Here is a 25,266-nt window from a genome sequence, read left to right on the forward strand (position 1 = left end):
GACTACTGTTTCTCTTCTACGTAGCAATCAAAAAGAGGCGGTTCCTCCACCTTCCCCGATTACCACAAAACTCTCGCGGCGGAGAGTAAAAGCAAGCCCGCCCACGGCACCGCGCACCCAGTTATCCCAATCCAGAGTCTGGAATGCTTGCGGGCCATCGGCTGGGACCGCCCAATCGCGCGAGGCTGGAAAAACTACAAATCCCACGGAGCACCGCGCTGCCCGGACGATTATCGCGTGAACTGGGCGCCTGGCTTCCTGCGTGCCGCAGGAAGTGACGTCCAGGGCCAGCCACTTCAAGTGCCCCTTTCTCGCGAGGCGGAAGAGCCCCGATCGCGGAGGAGCAAGGGGGCGCTAAGGCAGGGAATTGGGCTGCGACGGTCCGGCGAGAAAGAGCTGGGGTGCGGGGAAGTTGGGGAGCAAAGCCCGCGCTAGGTGTCCGAGTCGGGCGAGACCGCACCGGCCGGGGCCGTTAGGAAGGAAGGAAACCGCGGAGGAAGGCGCTCGTCGGGCGGATCCCCGGACGGAGGGCTAAGGTGGTGTGGAAGGCGCTGCTCCCGGGATGGCGACCGCGGATACTCCGGCTCCGGCCTCCAGCGGCCTCTCGCCCAAGGAAGAAGGGGAGCTGGAAGACGGGGAGATCAGTGATGACGATAATAACAGTCAGATACGGAGCCGGAGCAGCAGCAGCAGCGGCGGCGGGCTGTTACCGTACCCGCGACGAAGGCCTCCTCACCCGGCCCGGGGCGGTGGATCCGGCGGAGGCGGTGGCTCCTCGTCGTCGTCGTCCTCGTCTCAGCAGCAGCTGAGGAATTTCTCACGCTCGCGGCATGCGTCGGAGCGGGGCCACCTCAGGGGACACAGCAGCTACCGACCCAAAGAGCCATTCCGGTCTCACCCGCCCTCCGTGCGCATGCCGTCGAGCTCCCTGTCCGAGAGCAGCCCCCGGCCGTCCTTCTGGGAACGCAGCCACATCGCCCTGGACCGTTTCCGCTTTCGAGGCAGGCCTTACCGGGGTGGGAGCCGCTGGAGTCGGGGGCGAGGAGTGGGGGAGCGAGGAGGCAAGCCGGGGGGCAGACCTCCTCTGGGAGGAGCGGGATCCGGATTCGGCAGCAGTCAGAACTGGCGAGAACCCTCTCCACCTCGGAAGAGTTGTATCCTTAACGTGGCGGTCTGCCCTGGGTGTGTCGCTCGCTGAAGTTCCCTCTGGCGTCATTACTGGGTCTGAGATGAGCAACTTTTCTGAGCCGTCAGAGCCGCTCATTTGTCAGTGTCAGCCCACTGAAAGCAAGCTCTTCTTTGGTAACCTCCATGTGTCACGATCTAGTGTTTCTTAAAATTAATGGGGGCCAGTGCTTTCGACCACTACCGTGCTGCGGATGAGGGGCAAGCTGTCGGAATCTAGGAGAGCTTAAGGTCGGATTTATAGTGGTACAGTAGAAGGCCAACTGTCATTAGCTTTTTTGTTTGTTGGTTTGTTTTAAATTTTTCTGCTGCGGGAACTTTGTTTTTATGTGAAGTTCAGTTAGATAGTTAGAGGGAAATACAGACATTTTGGGGAATACTGTTGCTTAGATCATATTGCACTGTGAAATTGAAAATTTTGAAGTTTCATTCTGCATCATCCTACCTTTGTGGATCTGTTTTTACCCTTCTTGATTTATTCTTACACGTTAGTGCCTTTAAAAATTTGGGAGGGGAAGGCAAGGTATTGTCACCGAGGAATGTAGAGCTTAAGTACCTACCTCCTTTTAAAAAGAAAACTTTACCTCCTTAATTGCTCTATTTCTTATGTTAATTTTTGGTGTGACTTAGTGGTGACCAGTGTGGGCCACTGAGAGAAAGCTAAACTTAACCAGGTCTTGATTTTCTTCTATAGGCAACTTGCGTGAGGGTGGAAATAATGGAAAGGCTGGGAAGAAAATTAGCAAAATGTCTGGTTTTTGCTACCTCTAACGTTATTCTTAATTATCTTTAACATTCCTGAGTTTACTCGGGATTTATACTGAGGAGTGGAACAACAGAAGGGGTGCTATTTTATGATGGGTTTATAGAACTAGGTCTTAGCTTATTCCATGGTAGCTATAAAAGTAGTTTACTAAGCACTTGTATTACTGGTTGTAATTTCTATGGTGTAGTGATTTCTTAACGTGTTCATTGTGTATGATTGACATTTATCTATGATGATAATTTGTTTGGAAGACACTCAACATTACTTCTGTAGAATATTCAGAGCCAAATGGTTTTTCCCAGAAGCTGGGATATAAAGGGGAAAGGAATGTAGGTTTAGATAAGAAGTAGTGACTTCTGGTGCTATTGCCCTGAAGGAAATTACTTCTGCGCTCAGAGTTGGGTTAGGAGCATTGTGGGATTGTTTCAGAGAAAATTATGTAGGTATACAACTTTTAAAAAGACAGGCCTCTTTATGCCCACTTGTGTCTGTGCAAGGGTCATCTTCTCCCTTCGAATACAACGTTTTGGGAGCTAGAATAATAAAAAAAGACAGAGGGTAGATACTCTTAATAGAGTTAGAAAATCTCTACCCAAGTTGTTTTTTTTTTTTTTTAAACCAGGGACTTAATAGTTGTCAATTCTGAATTTAAAAATGGAACGGCTATTTAAGCATTTACTTGTATTTTTTAAGAATACAAAGATGAAACTTGTAATTTGTGTGGCTGAGACAGAGTTACACTTTAATGTAAAAAGTTCAAACTAAGGTATGTAAAAAGTAGTATGAAAACTGAAAGTTTTTTCTTTATTTTATATTAGACAAGGGGGTGATGAGTGGTTTACCTACCTCCTAACTTTTCCTTTCTGTTTAGTCATTCAGTACCACTTTGCCTTCTGCCCTCTGATTTTCTTGTTAAGCTTTTATGTTTTTATTAATAAATAGGCATATGATGTTGTGAAGCACGTACAGGAAGACATTTATTCTAATTTCTGTAATAACTTATCAGAAATGAGCTGTCTTTTTCTTTTCACAGATGCGGCATTTAAGAAAAGGATCCTCTGCTCATTGTTTTCCTCGTCAAGTATTATTAATCCATCCTTGAGGTGGTATTCTTTATAAGAATTTATGAAGGAAAACAAGTTCCCAGCCACTTTTGTGTAATGTGAATAGACACAATTTGTAATACATTTTATTAACTCAGATTCCTTTAGTATCAAGATTGTAGTTAGTTTAATTCATGTTTCCACTACGTGATTATAATAATGACATTTTATAAATATTGCATAAAAAAGAATAACTGGTTCTATGGCTCATTTTCCATAGTTTTCAAGTGAAGTAAGTTTCTTAAAACTTCTTTCTCTGTAATAAAGGTACATTAGATGCACCTTTAAAGAAATAGAATAAAGCAGATTTTCTTGTAGTTCCTTTTTTCATTCTCATTCATTTTTAAATTTTCTTACTGATAGAAAGTTTGTTAATCTGTCTTCTTAATGTATGTTTCCTTTGGATGACTACTGATGTAACAAACTTTCAAATTTTATTTGAGCAAACATAATTCGGTCAGCATTTTTCATCACTAAAAAGACTTTCCATTTTCACTTGTAGTTGTAAAGGTGAAATAGTTCTTTTTTTAAAACCAGGTTGCAGTTAGAAATTGAATCCAACTAGCTTAAAATTAAATCTTGTAGTGTTGGTTTCATCCTGACTCTTCTGTATAGACAGAGGTAGCTCTCATTAGCCTGGAAAGAAATTAGTAGTCATAATTGCAATTTTTGATCTTTTATTCTTTTGTTGGTGTACTGCATCTTTTCCATTTACAAATATTTCCAAGGTCTTCAGGTTTTTTTTTTAATAACTATTACTATGGTTGTGCCTTTAGATGGCGCTATTAAAAAGTGGAAACGTAGATGTAGACAGTGACAGAATTTATGTACAAAGGGTACATAGTAGTAGGTGTGAAGCAAGTAACTCTGGTTTCACATAGGTGACATTTGAATTGGGGTCATTTTGAAGGACAAAATCAAAACACAAAGCTATGCATTGATTGTGTTGAATAGGAAAAAGGTGAGATTCGAAAGGAAGTACAGATCAAATCATGAAGGCACTGTATGCCATTTTAAGGATTTTGTACTCTATTCTTAGTAAGATTTAAACAAGGAAAGTGATCTGATCAGATTTATATTCTAGAAAGATTAGTCTAGCAGTTGTATGCCTGGTTGCTTGTAGGAGATAGCACTCTAAAAGCCTGTCACCAGGCCAGCCTTCTTTCTTGCAGTATGTAAAACTGGGCGAGTACACTAGAGTGCTCAAAATGAAGAGAAAGAGGTGAAGTGGAGCTCACTGGAGAGCATCATTACTGCAGGATTTGGAAAGAAAGGACTCTGGAATATGTAAGGAAAAACGGAGGTAGGGAAACACAGAAAGAGTGGACTTAGGGAATCCAAGAGAGCAGTGGCTTACAGTATTCAGTGCTGTAGAGAGATCGGGTAAAATAAGTTTTGAAAATATAGTGCATAAATTCAACCAGCAGAAGCCAGATTCTGGTTGTGTAAAGAGGAGGATGGGTAAATAAACACTAATATTCTTTCAAAAAACTTGACTCTGAAGAAATTAAGAGTCACAGATTTACTGGAACAGTTTTGCTATAGAAGTGTTAAGATTTTCAGTTGTATGTCCTTTTAATTTCTAAAATATTTGGTGGTGATTCCTATTCTTGAATGGGTCATTAAAGAAGTTTAAAAGTGTTTGCAGTTATTTCTCCTAAAAGTTATTAAAAAGAGAAAAACCATATTTTAGGGAACTACTGTTAGGTCCTCGCTAATTCAAAATGATCTTTAAATGATTAATTGTATGAAAACTACATAAGATACTTGTCATAATTTCTTGGCTGGAATTATTTTGACTAGAAATTGTAGTTTGTAACTTTGTAGGCACGTCTAAAGAAGAAGCTATGTTCTATATATCACTATGTTACAGAAGAAAATAAAATCAGTTGGTTTAGATAATCTTTAGGAGAAAATTAGTTTAGGACATATATTTTGAGTACTATCTAAAAGTTTTCTCTTTCTAAATTTTCTAACTGCCTTAATTGTTTAGTTGTCATGTTGAATGTTAGTATACTTGATGAACTCTAGGATTGTTATATATTAGGTTTTTAAGAAAATGTGTCTTCAAAAATTAGTGTTAATTGTTGGCAGTTTTAGTTTTTAATTAAAAAAAAAAAATAAGAGGGCCTCTCCTGGTGGTGCAACGGTTGAGCGCTGGGCTGCGAGGCTGCCCGCAGCCTCTGCGGTGCTGGTTCGTTCCCCGGCCGCTGGCGAGGGTCCCACCAAAAAAAAAAAAAAAAAAAAAAAAAGGAGACATGAGAAGAAACTTACTAAAAATATTTTCCATTTCTGGAATGTACATTAGGGCACATTGGTGACAAACAGTTCAGTTTCTGCCCTCTTCCTTCAGAAAAGAATGTTTAACATCCAGCTTGCTATGGGCTTTTCTGATACCTACAGAAGGAAGAATGCTATGAACTTACCTTGGGGGAATGCCCGTGGATACTGTGGGGTAATTACAGACACATTGATTTTGTGAGTGGTCTGTTTATTTGGATACATGTTAAATTTGAGATATGGGTGCATTATGAAAGTGAGCATTAGCAATGTGTGTATTAAAGGAAATTTAGTCATTTAAAAATATCAGTTCATCTTTATTGGAAAACAAATTAGAAAGGGAGACAATTCATCTATAATAATGTATTTTTGTTATATTAACTGGAAATTTTTTGGAAACTGGTTTCCTTAATATGCTGTTCAGCCAAAAGTTTTGGAAGATCTCCATCAAGAAAACAAAATTATTCTTCAAAGAGTGAAAATGGTGGGGAAGAAACTTTTGAAGATTTACTTTTGAAGTACAAGCAAATACAGTTGGAACTAGAGTGCATCAATAAGGATGAGAAACTAGCTTTGAGTAGCAAAGAAGAAAATGTTCAGGAAGATTCTAAAACATTGAACTTTGAGGACCAAACAAGCACTGAAGTCAGTATTACAAAGGACTCAAGTAAAGAAGTAGCTCCTGAGGAGAAAACCCAGATCAAAACTTTTCAGGCATTTGAATTAAAACCCCTCAGGCAAAAGTTGACTTTACCAGGAGATAAGAACCGATTGAAAAAAGTTAAAGATGGAACAAAACAGCTTTCCCTGAAATCATCTGATACTACTGAATCTAGACAAGGTAAGGGAATTAAAGATTTCAGTTAGTAATAAAATTCTTTCCCTAAAGAGGTAACTAGTTGTTTGGTAGTGTACTTAATTGAAATTCTAATAATTTATCTGTAAATCTTTAATGCACTCTATGTATTATTAGATATAGATAAATTTTTTGTATCCTAATTTTTTTTTCTTTTTGCCTGATAAGGACTTAAAATGTTTACCATAAGGTGTCCTTGTTATCTAACTTAAGGGGAATGCTTTTGACATTTGCCTTCAAACATGATGTTACAAGTTTTTTGTACATAACTTTTATTTGGTAAATGAAGTTTGTTCTCCCCTCCCCCAACCCCAATTCCTAGTTTGAGATTTTCAGCATGAGAGTTTCAGATGTTAAAGTTTGTGAAATCTATTTTCTTTCTTTCTTTTTTTTTAAGATTTATTTATTTATGCATACAAGAGCTAGGGGCCAGAGATGCAGGGGTTGAGAGGGTTCACCAGAGACAGAGTGGGGAGCAGAACAGGCAGACAACGGAAGTACACTGCTGAGGGGAGCTGCAGGCGCTAGAGGAGAGGTCTGCCACGCCTCACTGCAGAGGCTGCGGACAGCTTCACAACGCTGCACACAACCCGCTACGCCACCGGGGAGGACCCCGAAATCTATTACTCAATTACTAAAAAGAGAATCTGATTTTTCTTATTTTAGTGTAATGGATGATATTAATTGATTTAGTAGTGTTAAGCTACAAAATTTATTTGGGATAAAATCAGATGATTCATGATATATCATTTTTATACACCATGGATTTGTTGATGTTTTCTTTTATGAAGGTATAATTTATATACAGTAAAATTTACCCTTTTAAGTGTATAGTGTTTTGAGTTTTGACAAATGCAGGTAGTTGGGTAGCCATAATCAGCTACCACAATTAATATACACAACAGTTCCTTCAACTCACAATGATTCCTCCATGCTTTTGTGTCAGTCCTTCCCTTCCTCAACCCTTGGGCCACTTGGTAACCACCCATTCCCCAGGTGAGGGTTCTTTGTGTTCCTCCAAGTTTGAGCAGTTATAAATAAAGGTTTGCTAATGTTGTCCATAGAATTTTTTCATTTGGGTTGATAGCCTAAAATTTTTCCTTGCCAATTTTCAGTATAAGGTTAAATAATATTCAAATCATTTTTGGGGTGTTTTCCTCTTTATTCTCTAAAATAGTTTAGGATTAGAATCGTTCCTGGGATGTTTCGTTGATCTTACTAGTAAAATTGTGCATGGGTGGAGTTTTTTTCTCGGATGATTTTAAGTTACTGGTGTTCATTTTTCTATTTCTCGTTAAGACACTTTAGGTAAGCAATTTTTCTAGTCAGAGTGTTCATTTCCTATAAGTTGCAAAGTTTATAAAAAGTTATTCATAATCATTTATCTGTATCATTTATAAGTTGTATCTCCTTCCCTCCCTTTTTAAAAATTTTCCCAGAAATAAGTTATTATCATCGGATTTTAACCTTTCTTTTCTTATGATCACTTTGGGCTATGGAGTTTCTACTTTAGCTGCATCTCAGTTTGTTATGTGTAATTTTTTTTTTCATTTAATTCTAAATGTTTACAATTTTCATTTTTTTTAACTAGGTTATTTGGAACTGCTTAAATTATATTGCAAACATGTAGTTTTTATCTGTATTTTTTGTTAATGATTTCTAAGTCAGTCACATTGTCAGAATGAGATTTGAATGATACTAATCTTTTGAAATATTTGTGGAGACTTGCTTTTTTGTCTGTTGTGTGATTGATTTTTATAACCATTCTGTATGTGTTTGAAAGGAGTGTGTTGATTGTTAGATGAAACTTTATGTTCACATCTTCATTTTTGATCTACTCATTCTATCAGTTACTGAGAAATTATTAAAATCTGCCACTATGATGGTAGATTTGTGGTTTTCAATTTTTTATTATATATAATTTATATATGTATATGTTTTACATCATTGTTCATTTTTTTTTTTTTTAATTTTTTTTTTTTTTTTTAAAGAGGCACGTATTTTATTTATTTGTTTGTTTATACATGCACTGGGTACAGTCAGAAGCACGGGAGGGTGAGAGAATTCACCAGAGCCAGAGTGGGGAGCAGAGCAGGCAGAAGGACCGAAGCACACTGCCGAGGGGAGCAGCGGGCGGCAGGAGAGGTCTGCACGCCATGTGGGACCCTCCTCCAGTGGCCTGGGAGCAGCCAGGGATTGAACCGGCGCCGCAGAGGCCGCGGGGAGCTTCGCAACCCAGCGCTCAACCGCTGCGCCACCGGGGAGGCCCTCATTGTTCATTTTTGTACAATATTTGCTTTCTTTTCTCAGGTGTAGTCCCCATAGAATTCCCACTACCAATTCACCCGTGTACCATCATCATAGACCCTTGTGCTTTTCCCACCCTTGTTTTGATCCCTCTCCCACCCCGGTTTTCAGTTTTTACTGTAATTACTTTGAGGCTGGGGGATTGACTTATTAGTGTGTAGTAATCATTGTCGCTAGTAATCTTTTTTGTCATATTAGACTTTATGTTATCTCATACTAATAGCTAGTCCATCTTTCTCTTGTATATAGTTTTCTATCCTTTAATCTTGCTGTCACCTCAGGTCTCAAGTGTCACTTTATATAGTATACTGCTGCCATTTAATTTGTAATTTAGACTGGCAATCTTTGTCTTTTAACTAAAACACATAATCCATTCAGATTTTTTCATGATTACTATAGTTAGATTTATTTCCTTTTGTTTTTTCTTGCCTCTTTTTTTTTTTTTTTCCTCTTTTACTAATTTGGAAGTTAGATATGAGGTTTCTTGTCTGATTGGTTCCTCTAGGAACTATAACATGAATTCTTACCAGTGTTTAAAGTTAGTGAAGTTCTTTAACCTCTTCCTGATCTACAGGGATCAAAATTTGCTCGTGTATTTAACACTTAAACATAGGACATAGAGCAGTAAGCCACTTCTTGATTTACAATGTCTAGAATCACTTGGTACCTTTATGTTTAAAATACATTTTTAAGAATTTAGTGTGTGTGCTGGATGAAAACTTACTTCACTTTAAAATCTTTTAAAGATAATTTTCTTAGGTTTAGAATTCTAGATTGGTTAGTGTTCAACATAATATAGATGTTTCTAGCTTCCATTATTGATTTTGGAAAGTCAGCTGTTGGGTTTGTTTCGAATTTGAAGGTAATCTGGGTTTCTCTAGTTGCCTTAGAGAGCTGTCTGTGGCTTTGATGATCTGTAGTTTATAATTTATTGATTATAGATTTCTGTTGAGTTTGGTATTTATAGAGTTTATTTTCATTGATTATGAAAAATTACTGTTATCTCTGCAATTCTACATAGATGTATGCTATATTAAATCATCTCATTTTGTTTTCCATTTCTCTTAAGTTCCCATCTTCTTACAGACTTGTGCGATATTCTGGAAAATTTCTTCCAATATAACTTTGAATTATCTGATTCTCTCCTAACTGTGCCTATGTGCATAAGATGGCCTATTGAGTTTCATGTTTCAATTAGTTTTTAATCTTTTTTTTTTTTAAGATTTATGTATGCATACAAGAGCTGGGGTGCAGGACAGAGACTGAGTGGGGAGCAGAACAGATGGATTGACTGAAATTCACTGCTGAGGGGAGCAGCTGGCGAGACAGGAAAGGTGTGCTCTGCCATGTGGGTTAGCTCCCTGGCCTGGATCACACTCATGCTGCCGTGGCTGAGGATAGCTTCATAGTGCTGCATCTTAATCCCTTGTGCCACCAGGGAGGCCCCAGTTTTTAATCTTAATATTTAATTTTAATATTTCAGTTTGCTTTCAAATTTCTTCAGTTTTCTCTTCCCTGCTTGATTTCCTCAGATTTATCTTTATTTCTTTAAAAATGTAAGCCTTAGGTGTGGTTCGTTTTGTTTTAACCCTGCTAATTTGCAGTATCTGAAGTTTTTGTGGGTTTGATTTCTGTTGTAGTTCTCATTTTTGATAACTTGGGTATTTAGTGATTTTTTTTTTTTTTTAATATTCATTTCCTTTGAAAATTTTTTTGTGGGAAAATTTTGAGAGGATTTCTTTTTGGATGCTGCACAGCCACCTGAGTAGACTTTTGTTCTTGGACCATTTTATATTTGACGTTTTCAGTGCTCACCCTTGGGGTGTAAATTTGTTTGCAAACCTGAGTCATCACTGATTTTGGTTATATAGTCTCAGGGAAATTTCTTTTTCTTTTTCGTTTTAGCACTGTGATTCCACACAGGCAGTTTTGAAAAGTATCACCCAGTGGGATAGAAAAGACACACAAATAACTATGAAACCCTATAGTAACACAGAGGAAGGATCAGTTCTTCTGCCTGAATTTGGAAGTTTTCACAGGGATGGAAATATTTGCCATGTGTCTTGTGAGCCAGGGAGGTGACCCACATGGCGCAGCAGACCTGTCTCCCCTGCTGCTCCCCTCGGCAGTGTATTTCAGTCAGTCTGCCTGTTCTGTTCCCCACTGTCTCTGGTGAATCCTTTCACCCCCCCAGCACCTCTGGCCTGTACCCCAGTTCTTGTATGCATAAATAAATCTTTTAAAAATTGTACAATTAAAAACTACAGGACTTGTGGGCAAAATGGAATGAGAGAAATAACCCTCAAAAACGTTGTTAGTGGCAAATGGGAACCTATTAAATTGTTGTACAGCTTTACAAGTCAAATGGGTAAAAAAAATAGTACAATAACTGTCATCTTACCTTGCAAAAGACCTAGAGTGTGCTATGACAGTAGATTTGCAGCTCTGAGTTATTATGAAGTGGAGCAAGGAAGAATATCTGAAATTGTACAGCGTTAGATGTGCATGGGGTATGGCTCATAGCACACAGTGAACTGAAGGAGCTTGTATATGCTTAAAGTCTATGGTGGGGTTTATATATAAATCTCACATGGTTGGGGTCTCCTGAATGCAATTTTCAGCATAAAATGCACATGAGAAAACATGAAGTTTGTGTTACCCTCAAATTATTTTTCGTTACCGCAATTATGTTGCAACAAGTTTATATTTCCAAAACAATCTTTGCAGCAAAAGTGACCTAACTCAAAATTTGTGGGTTGCTTTATGTTTACTTGGTCTAGGATTAGTAATTTGTATTGATTAGTAATTTCTCTGTATATTGAACATGTTGCCAGAGGCCTGTTTGAGCAGCCACATTTACGATATTTAAAACACTGATGGACATAGTATTATGGGGGAAAACCCCCCACAAAACTAGACTTTGCAACTTTATTTGTGTCATCTTGAAGAGAAGAGTCTCTTAGTTTTTAACTCCCTCTGCAAAAGTGTCTGTCAATACTGTTATAAATGTCTGATGACTTTAGTGATTTTTAGACCTGTCTTTTGTGTGATTGGTAAAGCTATTATAGATTAGCTAATGTATAAGATCTTATAAATTTATCAGAAATCTGGGCCCAAGACTAGGATTCTGTAGAAATATGGATAGACCTTTTTTTTTGGTTGGTACTTAATATACTTATTCTTCTTTTCTAAATAGAGAAACTGTTTCCTTATTATGTAAATCTATTATAATTTAATACAACCATTGAATATTGAATTCATTTATATTTTAGAGGTCTGATTAGTCACCACTTTCTATCAATTCCAATTGCTTATTTGATAATAAAGCTTTCTTTCTTGTTTCTACTGTCATTTGAAATAATTATAGTTCAGTCATTTCATCAAAGTGCAATTTTAACTTTTAATATTTTTAATTTATAACTTTTAGAAATGAGACTGTTATAAGATGTTTGGTCAGATTTTTTTCTCTATCAGAATTCTTTCATTTTGGTTGAGAGATTGAGAAGATGAGACCGTTTTACTACCTAGTGTTATATAGCATTTTAAATTAGATTGATTGTAGCTATCTTTTAGAGTATTCAAAGTATGCTGTTTTGTTTTTAAGGATTAGAAGATAAAGAACAAAATTTAACAAGAAGAATTAGTGCCTCAGATATTTTATCTGAAAAGGTAAGATATTATTTCGTGGGATTGGCTATCTCTGTCAGACTGAGTTTTATACTGCTGTACAGTGTTCTTTCTAGGAAATACTGTCTGGCTTTCCTCTCTGAGGATTTCATCACTACTCTAAGTCCATTTCGATATAGATAGGCCTTAAGAAAATATGGAAGAATGTCTTGGAGTATCTTCTGCTGTGTTCATTTAACTTATATTTAATTGAAATTTAAAAAAAAAATACCTGTTACATGTATATCCATAGAAACTTAATTTTCATCTAGAAATCTACTTTTTCTATTTTGGGGCATTATCCTATGTGGGAAAGCTTTGGAGTTAGACCTTAACCTAGTATCCAGTTCTAGCTCCTTCTTTTACTTAGCTGAATGATCTGTGTAAACTATTTAGCTTTTGTTTTTCTCTTTTTCTTACTACAAATTAATTTAATGTCATTGTTCTCTTGGTTGCTATGAAATTCAGCAGGATAAAGGACAGAACATCAAACACTGTGTTAGGTACTCAATCCAGATTTTTCTTTGTTAAGAGATCGGAAATTTTTGCAGTTTCTGTTAAGATTTCAGTACATTTTTAATCAATAAATTGAAATTTTGTAATGAACCTAACAGCTTTAGGAAAAAGACAATGCTGAATTCAAAATGTAATAAACAGATTCACATGCACCTGTATACACACACACATACACATACATGAACATGTATGTTAATATTTTAAAATATCCTCGTAACCCCATAAACTGACATCTGTTTTATAGGTAAAGTAAGAGACATGTCTAAAAGTTACATAGGACTGAAGTTTCAGAGCAAGGCATTGAATGAGACGCATTGCTCTTCTTACTGATCAAGTAACTGCTTCAAGTAACATAGTTGTGTGACAAAATCAGTGATTTCTTTCATTCCAAAAGGAGTGGTTGCAAAATGTAGTCAGATACTTTCAAGTCTCAGTTTAATAGTGATAAAATTTTCTACAATAATGGCAATGTTCTAGATAGGTAATCTTCAGTGTGGTAGCTATTAAGCATATGTGGCTAATAAGCACTTGAAATGTGATTAGTGTGGCTAAGTAACTACATTTTTAAATTAAATTTTAGTTAATTTAAGTTGGTAATCACATGTGGTTTCACTGCTAACCATATCGGACAGTGACTCTAGAAATTCAGTACCAAGCAATAGAACTTGGTCTATTTATATGACATAGAGTAAATAAGACTTCTAATTTTAAAATCACTTGTTATTTTTCACAACAGTGGCAATGGCAACTACCTTGGTTTGGGTAAACTGAGACACTAAAATATGTGATGGTAGTTCAGTTAGGAATTTATAATAGTTGATCTCAAGATGAAACCAGAATATTGGGTCCACTGTTTTGTTTATACTCAAGAATTGAATAAATTTAATTGGGCTTTAGGGAAAAGGCCCTAACAATTTACCTATAAGAAAAAAATTAATAGGTAAGTGGGCCTTAATCTTTTTAAATCTTAGACTCTTTGATTTCCTCATCACTTCCTCCATACACAATGTAAAAGGAAAAACATAGTTTTGGGTTAAGTTGAGAAGGTGACGTTATCTTCACTTATCCCATTCCCATTCCCCAAAATCCATGGAGTCTAATTAAGAACCTCTCCTTAGGATGACTGGCATTTTCAGGTATGTTTTAGGTGGACTGTAAATAGTAGCTTAATTTCCAAAGTTACCTCAAAAAAGAGAGGAAACTACATTATTGCAGTTAGAATAAACTGAACAAACATTTGCTCTTAACATCTTGTTTTAGCTAAGTATATATAGCTTTCGAACATAACAATGTTCAAATATAAGCAAAGCTCTACATGTTTTTCTCCATTCATTTAAAGAATTATATAAAGTTTGCAAATTTGAATGACATTCGGTGTATCTATTCTTTGTGAGACTAGTAGATTACATGATAATGAGCAGCTTCATTCTTGGTTACTTACCTTTCCTGTGTTGGTTTCTTCCTTCATTCACTGCCGCCAGATAGTTTATTCTTTCTTCTTTGGAAAATCCAGCACGATGCTAATCTCAAACTTGTAAATTTCCTTTTTTTGTTTCATCCTGTTCCATCAGTTATACCCTCCCCTTCTAACCCTACATGCTTAAATATATACACATACCCTCCACAGATTGATCTGTTTATATTAGATACTGAAGTAAAGGTACAGCACTATGGTGAGTATTTAGTTTCTTTATTTTATTTATATTTTTTCTTTAAATTATTTGTCTCTAACTTGAAATTTTGATCTTATAAAAGATTTGACTTGTGAGATGTTTGAGATCAAATAGTGGAATTTAAAAGTTGCAACTATTTCTTTTTTAAAAGAAACTTGGTGAAGATGAAGAGGAACTCTCTGAATTACAACTTCGTCTTTTGGCTCTTCAGTCAGCCAGTAAAAAATGGCAACAAAAAGAACAGCAAGTGATGAAGGAAAGCAAAGAAAAGTTGACTAAGATGAAAACTGTACAACAAAAAGTTAAAACCAGCACTAAAACACATTCAGCCAAAAAAGTTAGCACCACAGGTGATCATTTTTATTAAATTCTTTTAACTGATTTCATATAGCAGCATAATTTTTAATTTTAATCTAGAAAGTCTTGAATTTGGGGAATTATAGGGTCCTGAGTGGAAAGCAACTCTAAATAAATAGAACTCAGAGGAATAGCTGTATAAATGACCTGATTAGGGCCTCCCTGCTGGCGCAGCGGTTGAGCGCTGGGTTGCGAAGCTGCCTGCAGTCTCTGCAGCGCCAGTTCAATTCCCGCTGCTCCCCGGCCACCGGAAGAGGGTCCCACATGGCATGCAGACCTCTCCTGCCGCCCGCTGCTCCCCTCAGCAGTGTACTACAGTCTGCCTGCTCTGCTCCCCGCTCTGGCTCTGGTGAATTCTCTCACCCACCCGCGCTTCTGACTGTACCCAGTGCTTGTATAAATAAGTAAAAATAAATCTTTTTTAAAAATAAATAAATGACCTGATTATAATAAAATGAAATTTAAAGCTCTTGTTTGTTTTTAACCTTTAGAAAATTCTTGTTGTTGTAGATACTGATTTTTCTGTATTTTTCATTTAAAGCTAAACAGGCATTGAGAAAGCAGCAAACAAAGGCATGGAAGAAACTACAACAACAAAAAGAACAGGAAAGACAGAAAGAAGAGGATCAACGGAAACAAGCTGAAGAAGAAGAGAGAAGGAAAAGAGAAGAAGAAATCAGAAAAATTAGAGACCTTTCCAATCAGGAAGAGCAGTATAATCGATTCATGAAATTGGTTGGTGGAAAGAGGAGATCAAGAAGTAAAGTAAGGAATGCAAAGATATAAACATTACTGAAATTTAAGTATCCTTATAGGCTTTTTTTTTTTTTTAAATTCAATCAGCTAAGAAAAAGTGTAAAGTTCTTGTGTTTGTTAGTCTATATTATTTAAATATCTTTCAGGGAAAAAAGGGAAGGTAGACTATAATTATTCTTTTGTAGTTATAAATAGTAGAAGTAGAAATTAAATTACACATAATTTTAGATCATAAAATCATGATCAGCAGAATTGCTTTTCGCTTTTCATCATTTTCTATTATAAATGAAAGTACAATAGGATTACTAAATTGTAGTAGGAATTATTCTTAAAGTGACTGTTCCCTAAGCACAGGAACAGAATTTCATTAGTTTTTTGTTGATTGATAATATAGAACTTGAAATGTGTTATGATTAATTGGTGGACTACTTTAAAAATGTGATACAATAATAGCTTTAATGCAAGTGTCTACTTTAGTTATTAAGCTTGGTGATCCTTATTATGTATAAGTCATAATGATTGCGTGAAACACTGTCTTTTATGGATGGTGTCAGAAAATAAATTGGAGATTTAATATTGATCTTATGCTATTATCAGTAACAGTTACCAGAATTCTGGGCTTTGAGAATACACTTGTTAATGTTCTAGTGAAGAGTAGAGGGATAATAAATAGTTCTTTAATTGTAGGAAGTCAGGAGTTAAGTTTGCTTAAGCAAGGACTATTACAATATGATTTGAATTTCTAAAAAGCGCTTTGGTACAATCTGTTTTTTTAGAGAAAAGTAATTTTTTACATGTCAGTAATATCCATCTGCATAAGTTTTGCTTATTTCCAGTTTGTTTAGGAACTATCTCTAAAGGAGATGTTGTAAGAGGTAAAAAAGAAAACACGTGGACCTGTCAACTAAGAGTTTCTAGTTTCTAACTAGCATTAATTTATTCATAACAAATATAACAATTACTTTTGAAATATTCTAAAATAATTTCTTGATATATAACTTGAATTTATTCATCTGGTTTCTTATAGAGAGACCATAATTATTTAAGAACTTGGTTTCACCCTATTTATAATGGAATAATTCAGCTAATAATGGAGGATTTTATCCTGCTAGCTTCCATGTTCCTACGGCTATAAAATGTGTACCTGTCACATACATTGACTTTCCCTAAACAGATGTGATAGGCAGATGTGAATCACCATGAATTTTAATAATGTTCTTTATAAGAGAATGATTGTTTTATAATTTTTGGCCTAAGAATAGATTAAAACAGAAAATACGTTCAAACTAAACAAAATTTTGTGTAAATAGTCTTCAGATCCTGACCTGAGACGATCCTTAGATAAGCAGCCTACTGATAGTGGAGGAGGCATTTATCAATATGATAACTATGAAGAAGTTGCTATGGATACAGATAGTGAAACCAATTCTCCAGGTATGAGTCAAACTTAAAAATATTTGCATATTCACAATTATTAAATAAAAATTGTGGCGAAGCTTGTCAAAACCTTGAAAGAAATATATAATGAAAGTGAGATTTGCTAGTAGATTGTATAGCAATAGACATTATTTAGTATTATAATTACTTTGAGAGTAAACCTCAAGTATGTATTGTAACCTCTTATGTGTATTGTAACCTTCCATGTCTTTCCAAGTGTTTCTTTCTAGCTTGCATTTAAATTAAATGGCAGTGTTTACATTTTACTGTTAACTGACCTAAAAAGCAAAAATTTGGGGAATGATGAGAAAATTGCTTAAAAAAACCCACAGTAAACCTTTGATCACTTATATAAGTTTATATCCAAAATATTTTCTTCTTAAGTCAAAAAAAAGAGCTACTTGCTTTTAGTAGTCTTTCTTCTTCTAGTGATGATACTTTGTACAAATCTGGAGATAGAAAGTGATTATGGCATTTCAGGAAAAGCTGGTTAGAATTGGTACTTCAGGTACATTGTATATTCTAGGATTTGACTCTCTCCAGGAGAGCTAGATACTTGTTTTAGTTGACATTCAGGGATGATAGGCTGTGAAAGACCTAGTCTTTCACTAATTAAAATACTGACAATTTAGGCAGGTAACTGAATGTAGTTGGCATTCCAGGAATTGGAATATTTAACTTGAAGGACCATTTGATCAGTGTATTTTTCTCTGTGATTATATTCTGAGACCAGATCAAGCTAGAATCCTTAGTGTATCTAGATTAGAGATAAAGATATGATTTGGGAATGTTTACCAAAAGTTCTCATTTCAGGTTATTGTTTTTAGGTGCTTGTTTGATAATCTAAAGTTTTGATTTCATAACCGAGCTCTCTTTGATTAGTCTTTAATTTTCTTATATCAAGATTCTTTGGAGATGATTCCTTGTAGTTCCTAAGATTTCATAATGTTACTACTGTGTATTTCCATAAAATAGCTTTGTGATCTGTACTTCTAAAATAATTTTATAAAAACTAATACAGAAATTACTGTCTATTCACATTTGTCAAATTTTAACTTTTTGCTGGATTGTTATTTATGTATTTTTAAGTGGTAAAAATTTCTAAAGGTCAATGTATATTCAGATGTCCTTTCATTTGGGTCAGGAGACATGTGAGTTTTTAATTCATATTGACTTGTGAGACAGCTGGGACAAAGAAGAAAGTTAGCTTGAAGGTTATATAGTTATTGGGTAGCAAGAGTAGTCTTTGATTTTGCCATATTTCACTGATACTAAGAAACTACTGAAGATAGAGTGCACAGTTATTTTTATGTAACCAAGGAAGAAGAAATGCTAAGTTTCATTGAGATGCAGCAACACTATTTCAGAATTATTAGATGTAAAGAGATGTGCTTTATTGATTAAATACAGTAGGTAGTTCTTTCATTCCTACTTGCTTTCTATACAACTCAAAATAGTCAATTTTTTCACACTTCCCTGCTCCACATGGAGGGAAGAATGGCATCAATCATATTTTCCTTTGATTAGGGCACTTTTAGTGGATTAAGGGAAAGTTTTTATTTTATTGTTCCTTAAGAAGCATATTTGTTAGAAAAACAAAAAGAGGGCGTTTTAGTCTTTTCTGCTCTATTCCCTCTTACCGTCCTGAGGTGAAAAGTGGAATGAGTGGAGCACTTTGACTAAAAGGCAGTTTGAATGAAAGGCTGATTTTATGATGCAATAAGCATAGTTTAAAATAGAGGTGGTCTCAAGGAGGGTAAAGATATTATTAGATTAATAAAATCTAAAATGTGTTATACCTAGATGTATATGTATTTCTTCAAGCATATAGTAAATTTCACTTGTTCCTGTTGAAATATTTGTTATTAAGCTCTCACCAACATTTATTTTTTCACAGCTCCTTCACCAGTGCAACCACCATTCTTCTCTGAATGTTCATTGGGGTATTTTTCTTCAGCACCATCTATTTCTTTGCCTCCACCACCTCAGGTCTCTGTAAGTGAGAATAGATATGACTTCTAAGACAATTTTATTGCTTTATGTTTTTTCCAATTTATTTTGAAAAACTGGTATGTAGTTAATGAATGGTAGGTTTAAAGAGAGCTTAAAAATCAGATTTATTTAACAAAATTTAAGAGCTATGAAATCTATGGAGTAAACAGTTCATTATTTATTGGCAATCAATCCAGTTGATTTTTTCATATTTAATTTTTTCCTGAAGATTTATTTTATTTATGCATCCAAGAACTGTGATATAAACCAGAGGTGTGAGGGGGTAAGAGAATTCACCAGAGAAAGAGTGGGGAGCAGAACAGGTGGACTGAATGAAATATACTGCTGAGGGGAGCAATGGCCAAGATGGGAGGGGTCTGCTGCTCCCTGTGTGTAGCTCCCTGGCTGGGGATGCAGTGGCTGCAGATAACCTCACTATGCTGAGACTTAACCCCTTGAACTACCAGGGAGGCCCCATATCTAATTTTTATCTTTGTTGCTTTCTTTCAATACTTAGCTTGTCTTGTTTCTTAGTTAGACGATACTCAGAAAATTCATTACCAAATAGAATAAGAATAATTTGTTTTGGATTATCTTTTTTGGGAATTGGGGTTTGAATGAATTAAGTAAGGGTCCTTCTAGAAAAATTCTTTGCTTTCTGCTCTTTTGATGAAAACAATTTTTGATTTAAAATTTCAGTAAAAGAAAAGCATTATATATAGAAGTTAATTTCCTCTTATAACCTCCAGTCCACCATTTAGGAAAAAAAGGAAGTAAGGGGATCATAAAGTAAATATTCTGAAGGGAAGTAAGGAAATCATAAAGTAAATGTTCTGAAGTTATTTCTAGTTTGAGAGAACCTAGAGATTAAACTGTATGTCTCTCTATAGGTTAGGGGAGCCTTTTCATGTCACAATTCAATGGTAGACTCTGGTGTCTTCCTAGGAAACTTAAGGAGAGGTATAATGGCAGACACATAGCAAACTTTTTTTTAACTTTTGTTTTAAAACATCTAAACTCAGGGATTGGTATAAAATTAGTTTTCTGTATAATCGCTAAGAAGTCATTTCACAAGGATTTAAGATTCTTCTTGACACTTAATTCCTAAGATACTCTGGAATATTCTCATAGTCCTTTTGTTTCAAAATTTTTTATTTTTACTCAAATATTTATTCTTGGTTCTCAGTATCTCTGCTTGTTTTCAATAGTCATCTAGAGGGAAAAAAAACCTGCAAAATTCAATTTCTGTAGCTTTTTAGAATGATAACTGAAGGTAAGAATTGGAACAGAGAAATTTGTGTAATTACTTGGAAGATCACAAATTAAATATTTCCCTTTTTTGCCATAAATATATCAAATGCTAATTTTTTTATTGCAAAATCACACTTTATTTCATGGCTAAATACTGAATTCTGGGTTAGGTTGAGATTTATTATATACCTGCTTCACTTGGCTAAGGTAGAAACCTGAAGTTTACCTTTTTCTCATTTTGTATTGGTCTAGAGATAAACATTTGGATTTGGTAAAAATTGCATTGTAATTATTATTTCTTCTTTTTAAAAAAAATAAACAGTCTATACCACCTTTGAGCCAGCCATACGTCGAAGGTTTGTGTGTTTCTCTTGAACCTCTACCTCCTCCGCCGCCTTTACCACCTCTCCCACCTGAAGATCCAGAACAACCTCCAAAACCACCTTTTGCAGATGAGGAAGAGGAGGAAGAAATGCTGCTGCGAGAAGAGCTACTTAAATCTCTAGCAAGTAAAAGAGCTTTTAAGCCAGAGGTAAGTTAACTTCTTAACCTCTAGGTGGTGCTATTTACCTAATAATTTAGGTGGGCATACTTTCCACTGCTTATTTGCGATTCATTGGGCTTTTTAGTAAATAGGGACTAAGTCGGAACTAATTAGCTCAAGATTTTTAAACATAGTAGAAATTTCTTTTCATTTAAAATGTTTCATGTCTGTTTCTTAGGAAACATCCAGTAATAGTGATCCATCTTCACCTCCAGTTTTGAACAATTCACAGCCTGTGCCAAGAAGCAATCTATCTATAGTCAGTATTAATACAGTATCTCAGCCTAGGATACAGAATCCAAAGTTTCACAGAGGACCTCGTCTTCCACGAACTGTGATCTCAGTAAGAAAGTCAATATTTAATTCGGCTATTACTTAAAAAGCTTGTGAGGAATTTGTGTGAAGATATGCTGTGATGTTCCTTCTGTGCTATTTATGCATGTAGATTCATATGTAAATACAAATTAATTTTTGTTAGTAGTGAATTGGGAATGTTGTCTTTTCATGAAGAGTAGTTGGTAATATTTTACTGGTAATATTTTGGAGGAGCATTATTTTCGTTATAGTGGTATACTTTCCTCGGCCATTTTTAAATTTCCTTTTCTATATAAGTTTATCCATTCAAATTTTCTGTCTATTATAGTCAATTTTAGCAAGTTGTATATTTTTTTATTTCTTTCATCTTTATTTATATGTAGCTCTTGTTTTTCCAATTAATGACTATAGTAATGGCAGAAACCTTGATGTTTATTGATGTTTATTAAGGAGACTGAAATGATAATTTCTTTCTGCCTTGTTTTCTAATGACTGTAAAGTAAAATGAATGGAGCAAGAGCCAGTAGAAATCTTGCTTTTTATAGGTAAGCCAACTTTGGCCACTTACCATACATATGTAACCACAAAAGCCAAAACATGTTGATAATATTTATGTAGAATGTTGAATTTTTTTCAGTTGTACAAGATTTAACTTAGATGGTATTTTTTGTGGACAGTGGGGGAAAAAATAAAACTTAATGAAGAAGGTGGTCATAGCAGTGTTTACAAAGACTGAAAATACAGAATATTTTAAGTCAGTTACTGCAGTACAACCAGAAAGAACCGTAGACTGTCTACCTGGAGATGGTTATTTTTATTGATTGAAATTCAAAGAGATTAAAAATGACTTAGGTCTAAGACCCTGCAGCTAATTGTATAAAAGAATAGAGATACTCTGTATCAGAAGTAACAAGTGTATTGCTTTACAGCTTCCAAAGCATAAATCAGTGGTTGTAACACTAAATGATTCAGATGACAGTGAATCTGATGGAGAGGCTTCCAAGTCAACAAATAGTGTTTTTGGGGGACTGGAGTCTATGATTAAAGAAGCAAGACGAACTGCTGAGGTATGTGCAGTAATGCGAGCCATGAATAGAAAGATGATTATTAATAGTATTTAAAATTTGTTTTTTCTGTGAACTGGACCTGAAATACACAGATTTTAATATATTGAATATTTTTAAAAAAGATTTATTTCTATTTATTTATGTATACAAGAACTGGTGTGTTGGCTAGAGGTGTTGGGGAGGAGGGCTGAGAGGATTCACCAGAGACAGAGTGGGGAGCAGAACAGGCAGATCTACTGAAGGCCACTCTTCTCAGGAAGAGCAGCAGGTGAAACAAGAAAGGTCTTTTGTGCCATGTGGCTTATCTCCCTGGCCAGGGATTAAACTCATGCTGCAATGGCTGGTGATAGTTTGATAGCTCTGAGACTAACCCCTGTGCCACCAGGGAGACCCTGAATTGAATATTTTAAGTATTACTGTGTTATTAATTAGGTCCTTATGTAATGAAGTGTGTATAAGTTTAGGTAGATTTAGCGATCCCTTTATTTTTTTTTTTTTTTTAAATAATTTATTTATTTTGAAGATTTATTTATTTATTTATACAAGCACTGGGTGCAGTCAGAAGCGCGGGAGGGTGAGAGAATTCACCAGAGCCAGAGCGGGGAGCAGAGCAGGCAGAAGGACCGAAGTACACTGCTGAGGGGAGCAGTGGGCGCCAGGAGAGGTCTGCGCGCCATGTGGGACCCTCCTCCCGTGGCCAGGGATCGAACCGGCACTGCAGAGGCTGCGGGCAGCCTCGCAACCCAGTGCTCAACCGCTGCGCCACCGGGGAGGCCCGATCCCTTTATTTTTGTTGATAATTGATTAGTCCCTTTTTCAGAACAGTAAAATTGAGTGGATAATTAATTGTTCTTTGTACTAAGGGAATTATTATTTTGTAATTGTATTAAAAGTAGGTTTTTTTTTTTTTTGTTTTGTTTTTTTTTGTGGGACCCTCGCCCATGGCCGGGGATTGAGCTGGCGCTGCAGAGGCTGCGGGCAGCCTCACAACCCAGCCCTCAACCTCTGCGCCACCAGGGGAGGCCCCTAAAAGCAGTTTTTATAGAAGTTAAATCTAAATTCTTTTCCAATTCCTTTTGCAGCAGTTGTTTAGCTATAGTTTATTTTAATGATGTTCAAACATGTAGGCCTTGACTAGTAGATTGTGTAATTTATCTTGTGGGCTTCAACCAGCACTTTTTTTTTAAAAATGATGAAGATGCCCTTATTTTGAAATATATAAATGTTCACTGGGTTGCAGTATAAAATATAAATCTTAGTGTGGTATTGTTGAAAGCTATTGATCTGGTGAACTTCAAATATATTTCTAGCAAGCTTCAAAACCCAAAGTACCTCCAAAGTCTGAAAAAGAAAATGATCCAATGCGAACACCAGAAGCTTTGCCTGAAGAAAAGAAGATTGAATATAGATTGTTAAAGGAAGAGATTGCCAAGTAAGTGGATTTTTATGTAATTAGCTTTAAAGATATATGCTATTTTCAAAAAGTCCTTTATCTTAGCCTGTGCATAGCTCATTAGCATTTGGAAATGAAGGATAATGGTTTTATCCTAGATGCAGTTAATATTTTTATAACTCACACAGGGATGATTGATTGTCTCTGTAGGTTTGAATACAATGATTCACTGAGCTGCAAACAATTTAGGAAATATGAAAACACCAAAAAAAGGGAGAACTGCATTATCAACTTTTTTTTTTTTTTTTGCATTATCAAATTTGAATGCTAACTTAGGTCATGCATATTCACCATCATTTTCAGTCAATATTAATTTTGCTTTATTTTATATGATAAAATGCATTTTTAAAGAAAAATAATTCAGTTTATTTGGTATACTTCAGTTATCTTTATTGCTTATTCTAGTCGAGAGAAACAACGTTTGATTAAATCAGATCAATTGAAGACAAGTTCATCATCCCCAGCAAACTCTGATGTGGAAATTGATGGGATCGGCAGAATAGCAATGGTTACTAAGCAGGTTACAGATGCTGAAGCAAAACTTAAAAAACATAGGTGAGCCTCATCTTACTAAATACTTGATTGTGTCTATCAATAATTGGTCATATATTTGAGGGATATATTGAGGAATATATATTTGTATGTCAGTAAGTACAATCTATGATTATAAATTCCTTCATAGTTGATAAACCTATAAAAAACTATCATTTTGTTAAGTAATTATTTACATATAGTATTAATATTTACGTAAAATTGCCAACACTTGAAAGGAGTTTTTCCTTTCAGATTTATACATGACTTATTCATTGCTGAAAACATTTATGAAAATCCTCTTTTTGGAATTTTCTTCAAAAACTTCTGACATGTTTTTTGATATAACTTCATTGGAAGCATATTTTTATTGTTAAAGGTGAGCCTGATTTGTTAGGATTAGTCATTACATAACTAGTCTAAGTAGACAAATGGTGAAATTATGGTCTTACATAGTGTGAATCTTAAGTTATAATTAAAAATTTGTTTTGTGAAATTATTTTGTTCAAGTCATGTTTCAGATTTTTGAGACTGATGATGATATGAAATATGTTGAGGATAGATTCCATGTGGATTTGTTAGCATTTATTTGATGGAAGTAATTATATTTTTCATATATATATATTTTTTTTTTCTTCCAAACAAGTATGTAATTATTTTATGAATATTTATTTTTACCACTCCAAACACTCTGAAATCACTAGTTGAAAAGCACAAATTGATGTTTAATTAACATCAACATTTATGAGTTATGTTTTGCTAGTTTCTTTTAGGCTTTTATATGTTAAGGGGGATTCTATGCAAAGACTGTTAGATTTTTCCTGGTCTCTTGTTAGTAACTGATTCACTAAGTCTTAAACTTCAAACCTTGATAGTAAAATATCATCAGTTATTTTCATCAATTCGAAGATTAACCAACTTTGATGTTGAAAAATCTAAATATATAAAAAATAATATTCAAAAATTCATCCATTTGTAGTAAACTAAGGAAAAAAGGTTTCTAATATTTCAGTCTCCTTGATTCTTTTTTCTCTTAATCTTGTTAAGAAATATCCTGGGGGCCTCCCCGGTGGTGCAGGGGTTGAGCACGGGGCTGCAAAGCTGCCCGGCAGCCTTTGCAGTGCCGGTTCGATCCCCGGCCACCATCGAGGGTCCCACATGGTGCGCAGACCTCTCCTGCCGCGCCCACTGCTCCCCTCAGCAGTGTACTT

At 35.5% G+C, this 25,266-nt stretch overlaps 1 protein-coding gene across 1 annotated transcript in view; it reads left to right on the top strand.

Moving 5' to 3' along the window:
- Positions 1–296: 296 nt before the first annotated feature.
- Positions 297–25,266, top strand: part of ZFC3H1 (zinc finger C3H1-type containing) — a 47,127-nt gene continuing 22,157 nt past the window's right edge. The window contains exons 1-12 of the mRNA XM_037513982.1: positions 297–1,154; positions 5,759–6,175; positions 12,102–12,166; positions 14,504–14,702; positions 15,251–15,474; positions 16,776–16,899; positions 18,800–18,897; positions 20,468–20,677; positions 20,868–21,032; positions 21,934–22,071; positions 23,382–23,503; positions 23,930–24,079. Of these exons, the coding sequence (XP_037369879.1) occupies positions 563–1,154; positions 5,759–6,175; positions 12,102–12,166; positions 14,504–14,702; positions 15,251–15,474; positions 16,776–16,899; positions 18,800–18,897; positions 20,468–20,677; positions 20,868–21,032; positions 21,934–22,071; positions 23,382–23,503; positions 23,930–24,079 (2,504 nt within the window). The 5' untranslated portion in view covers positions 297–562. The remainder of the gene's footprint in view (positions 1,155–5,758; positions 6,176–12,101; positions 12,167–14,503; positions 14,703–15,250; positions 15,475–16,775; positions 16,900–18,799; positions 18,898–20,467; positions 20,678–20,867; positions 21,033–21,933; positions 22,072–23,381; positions 23,504–23,929; positions 24,080–25,266) is intronic.

This window comes from Talpa occidentalis, unplaced genomic scaffold (assembly GCF_014898055.3).
Source record: "Talpa occidentalis isolate TD23 unplaced genomic scaffold, MPIMG_talOcc4v2.1 talOcc4.16, whole genome shotgun sequence".
NCBI classification, from domain to species: Eukaryota; Metazoa; Chordata; class Mammalia; order Eulipotyphla; family Talpidae; genus Talpa; species Talpa occidentalis.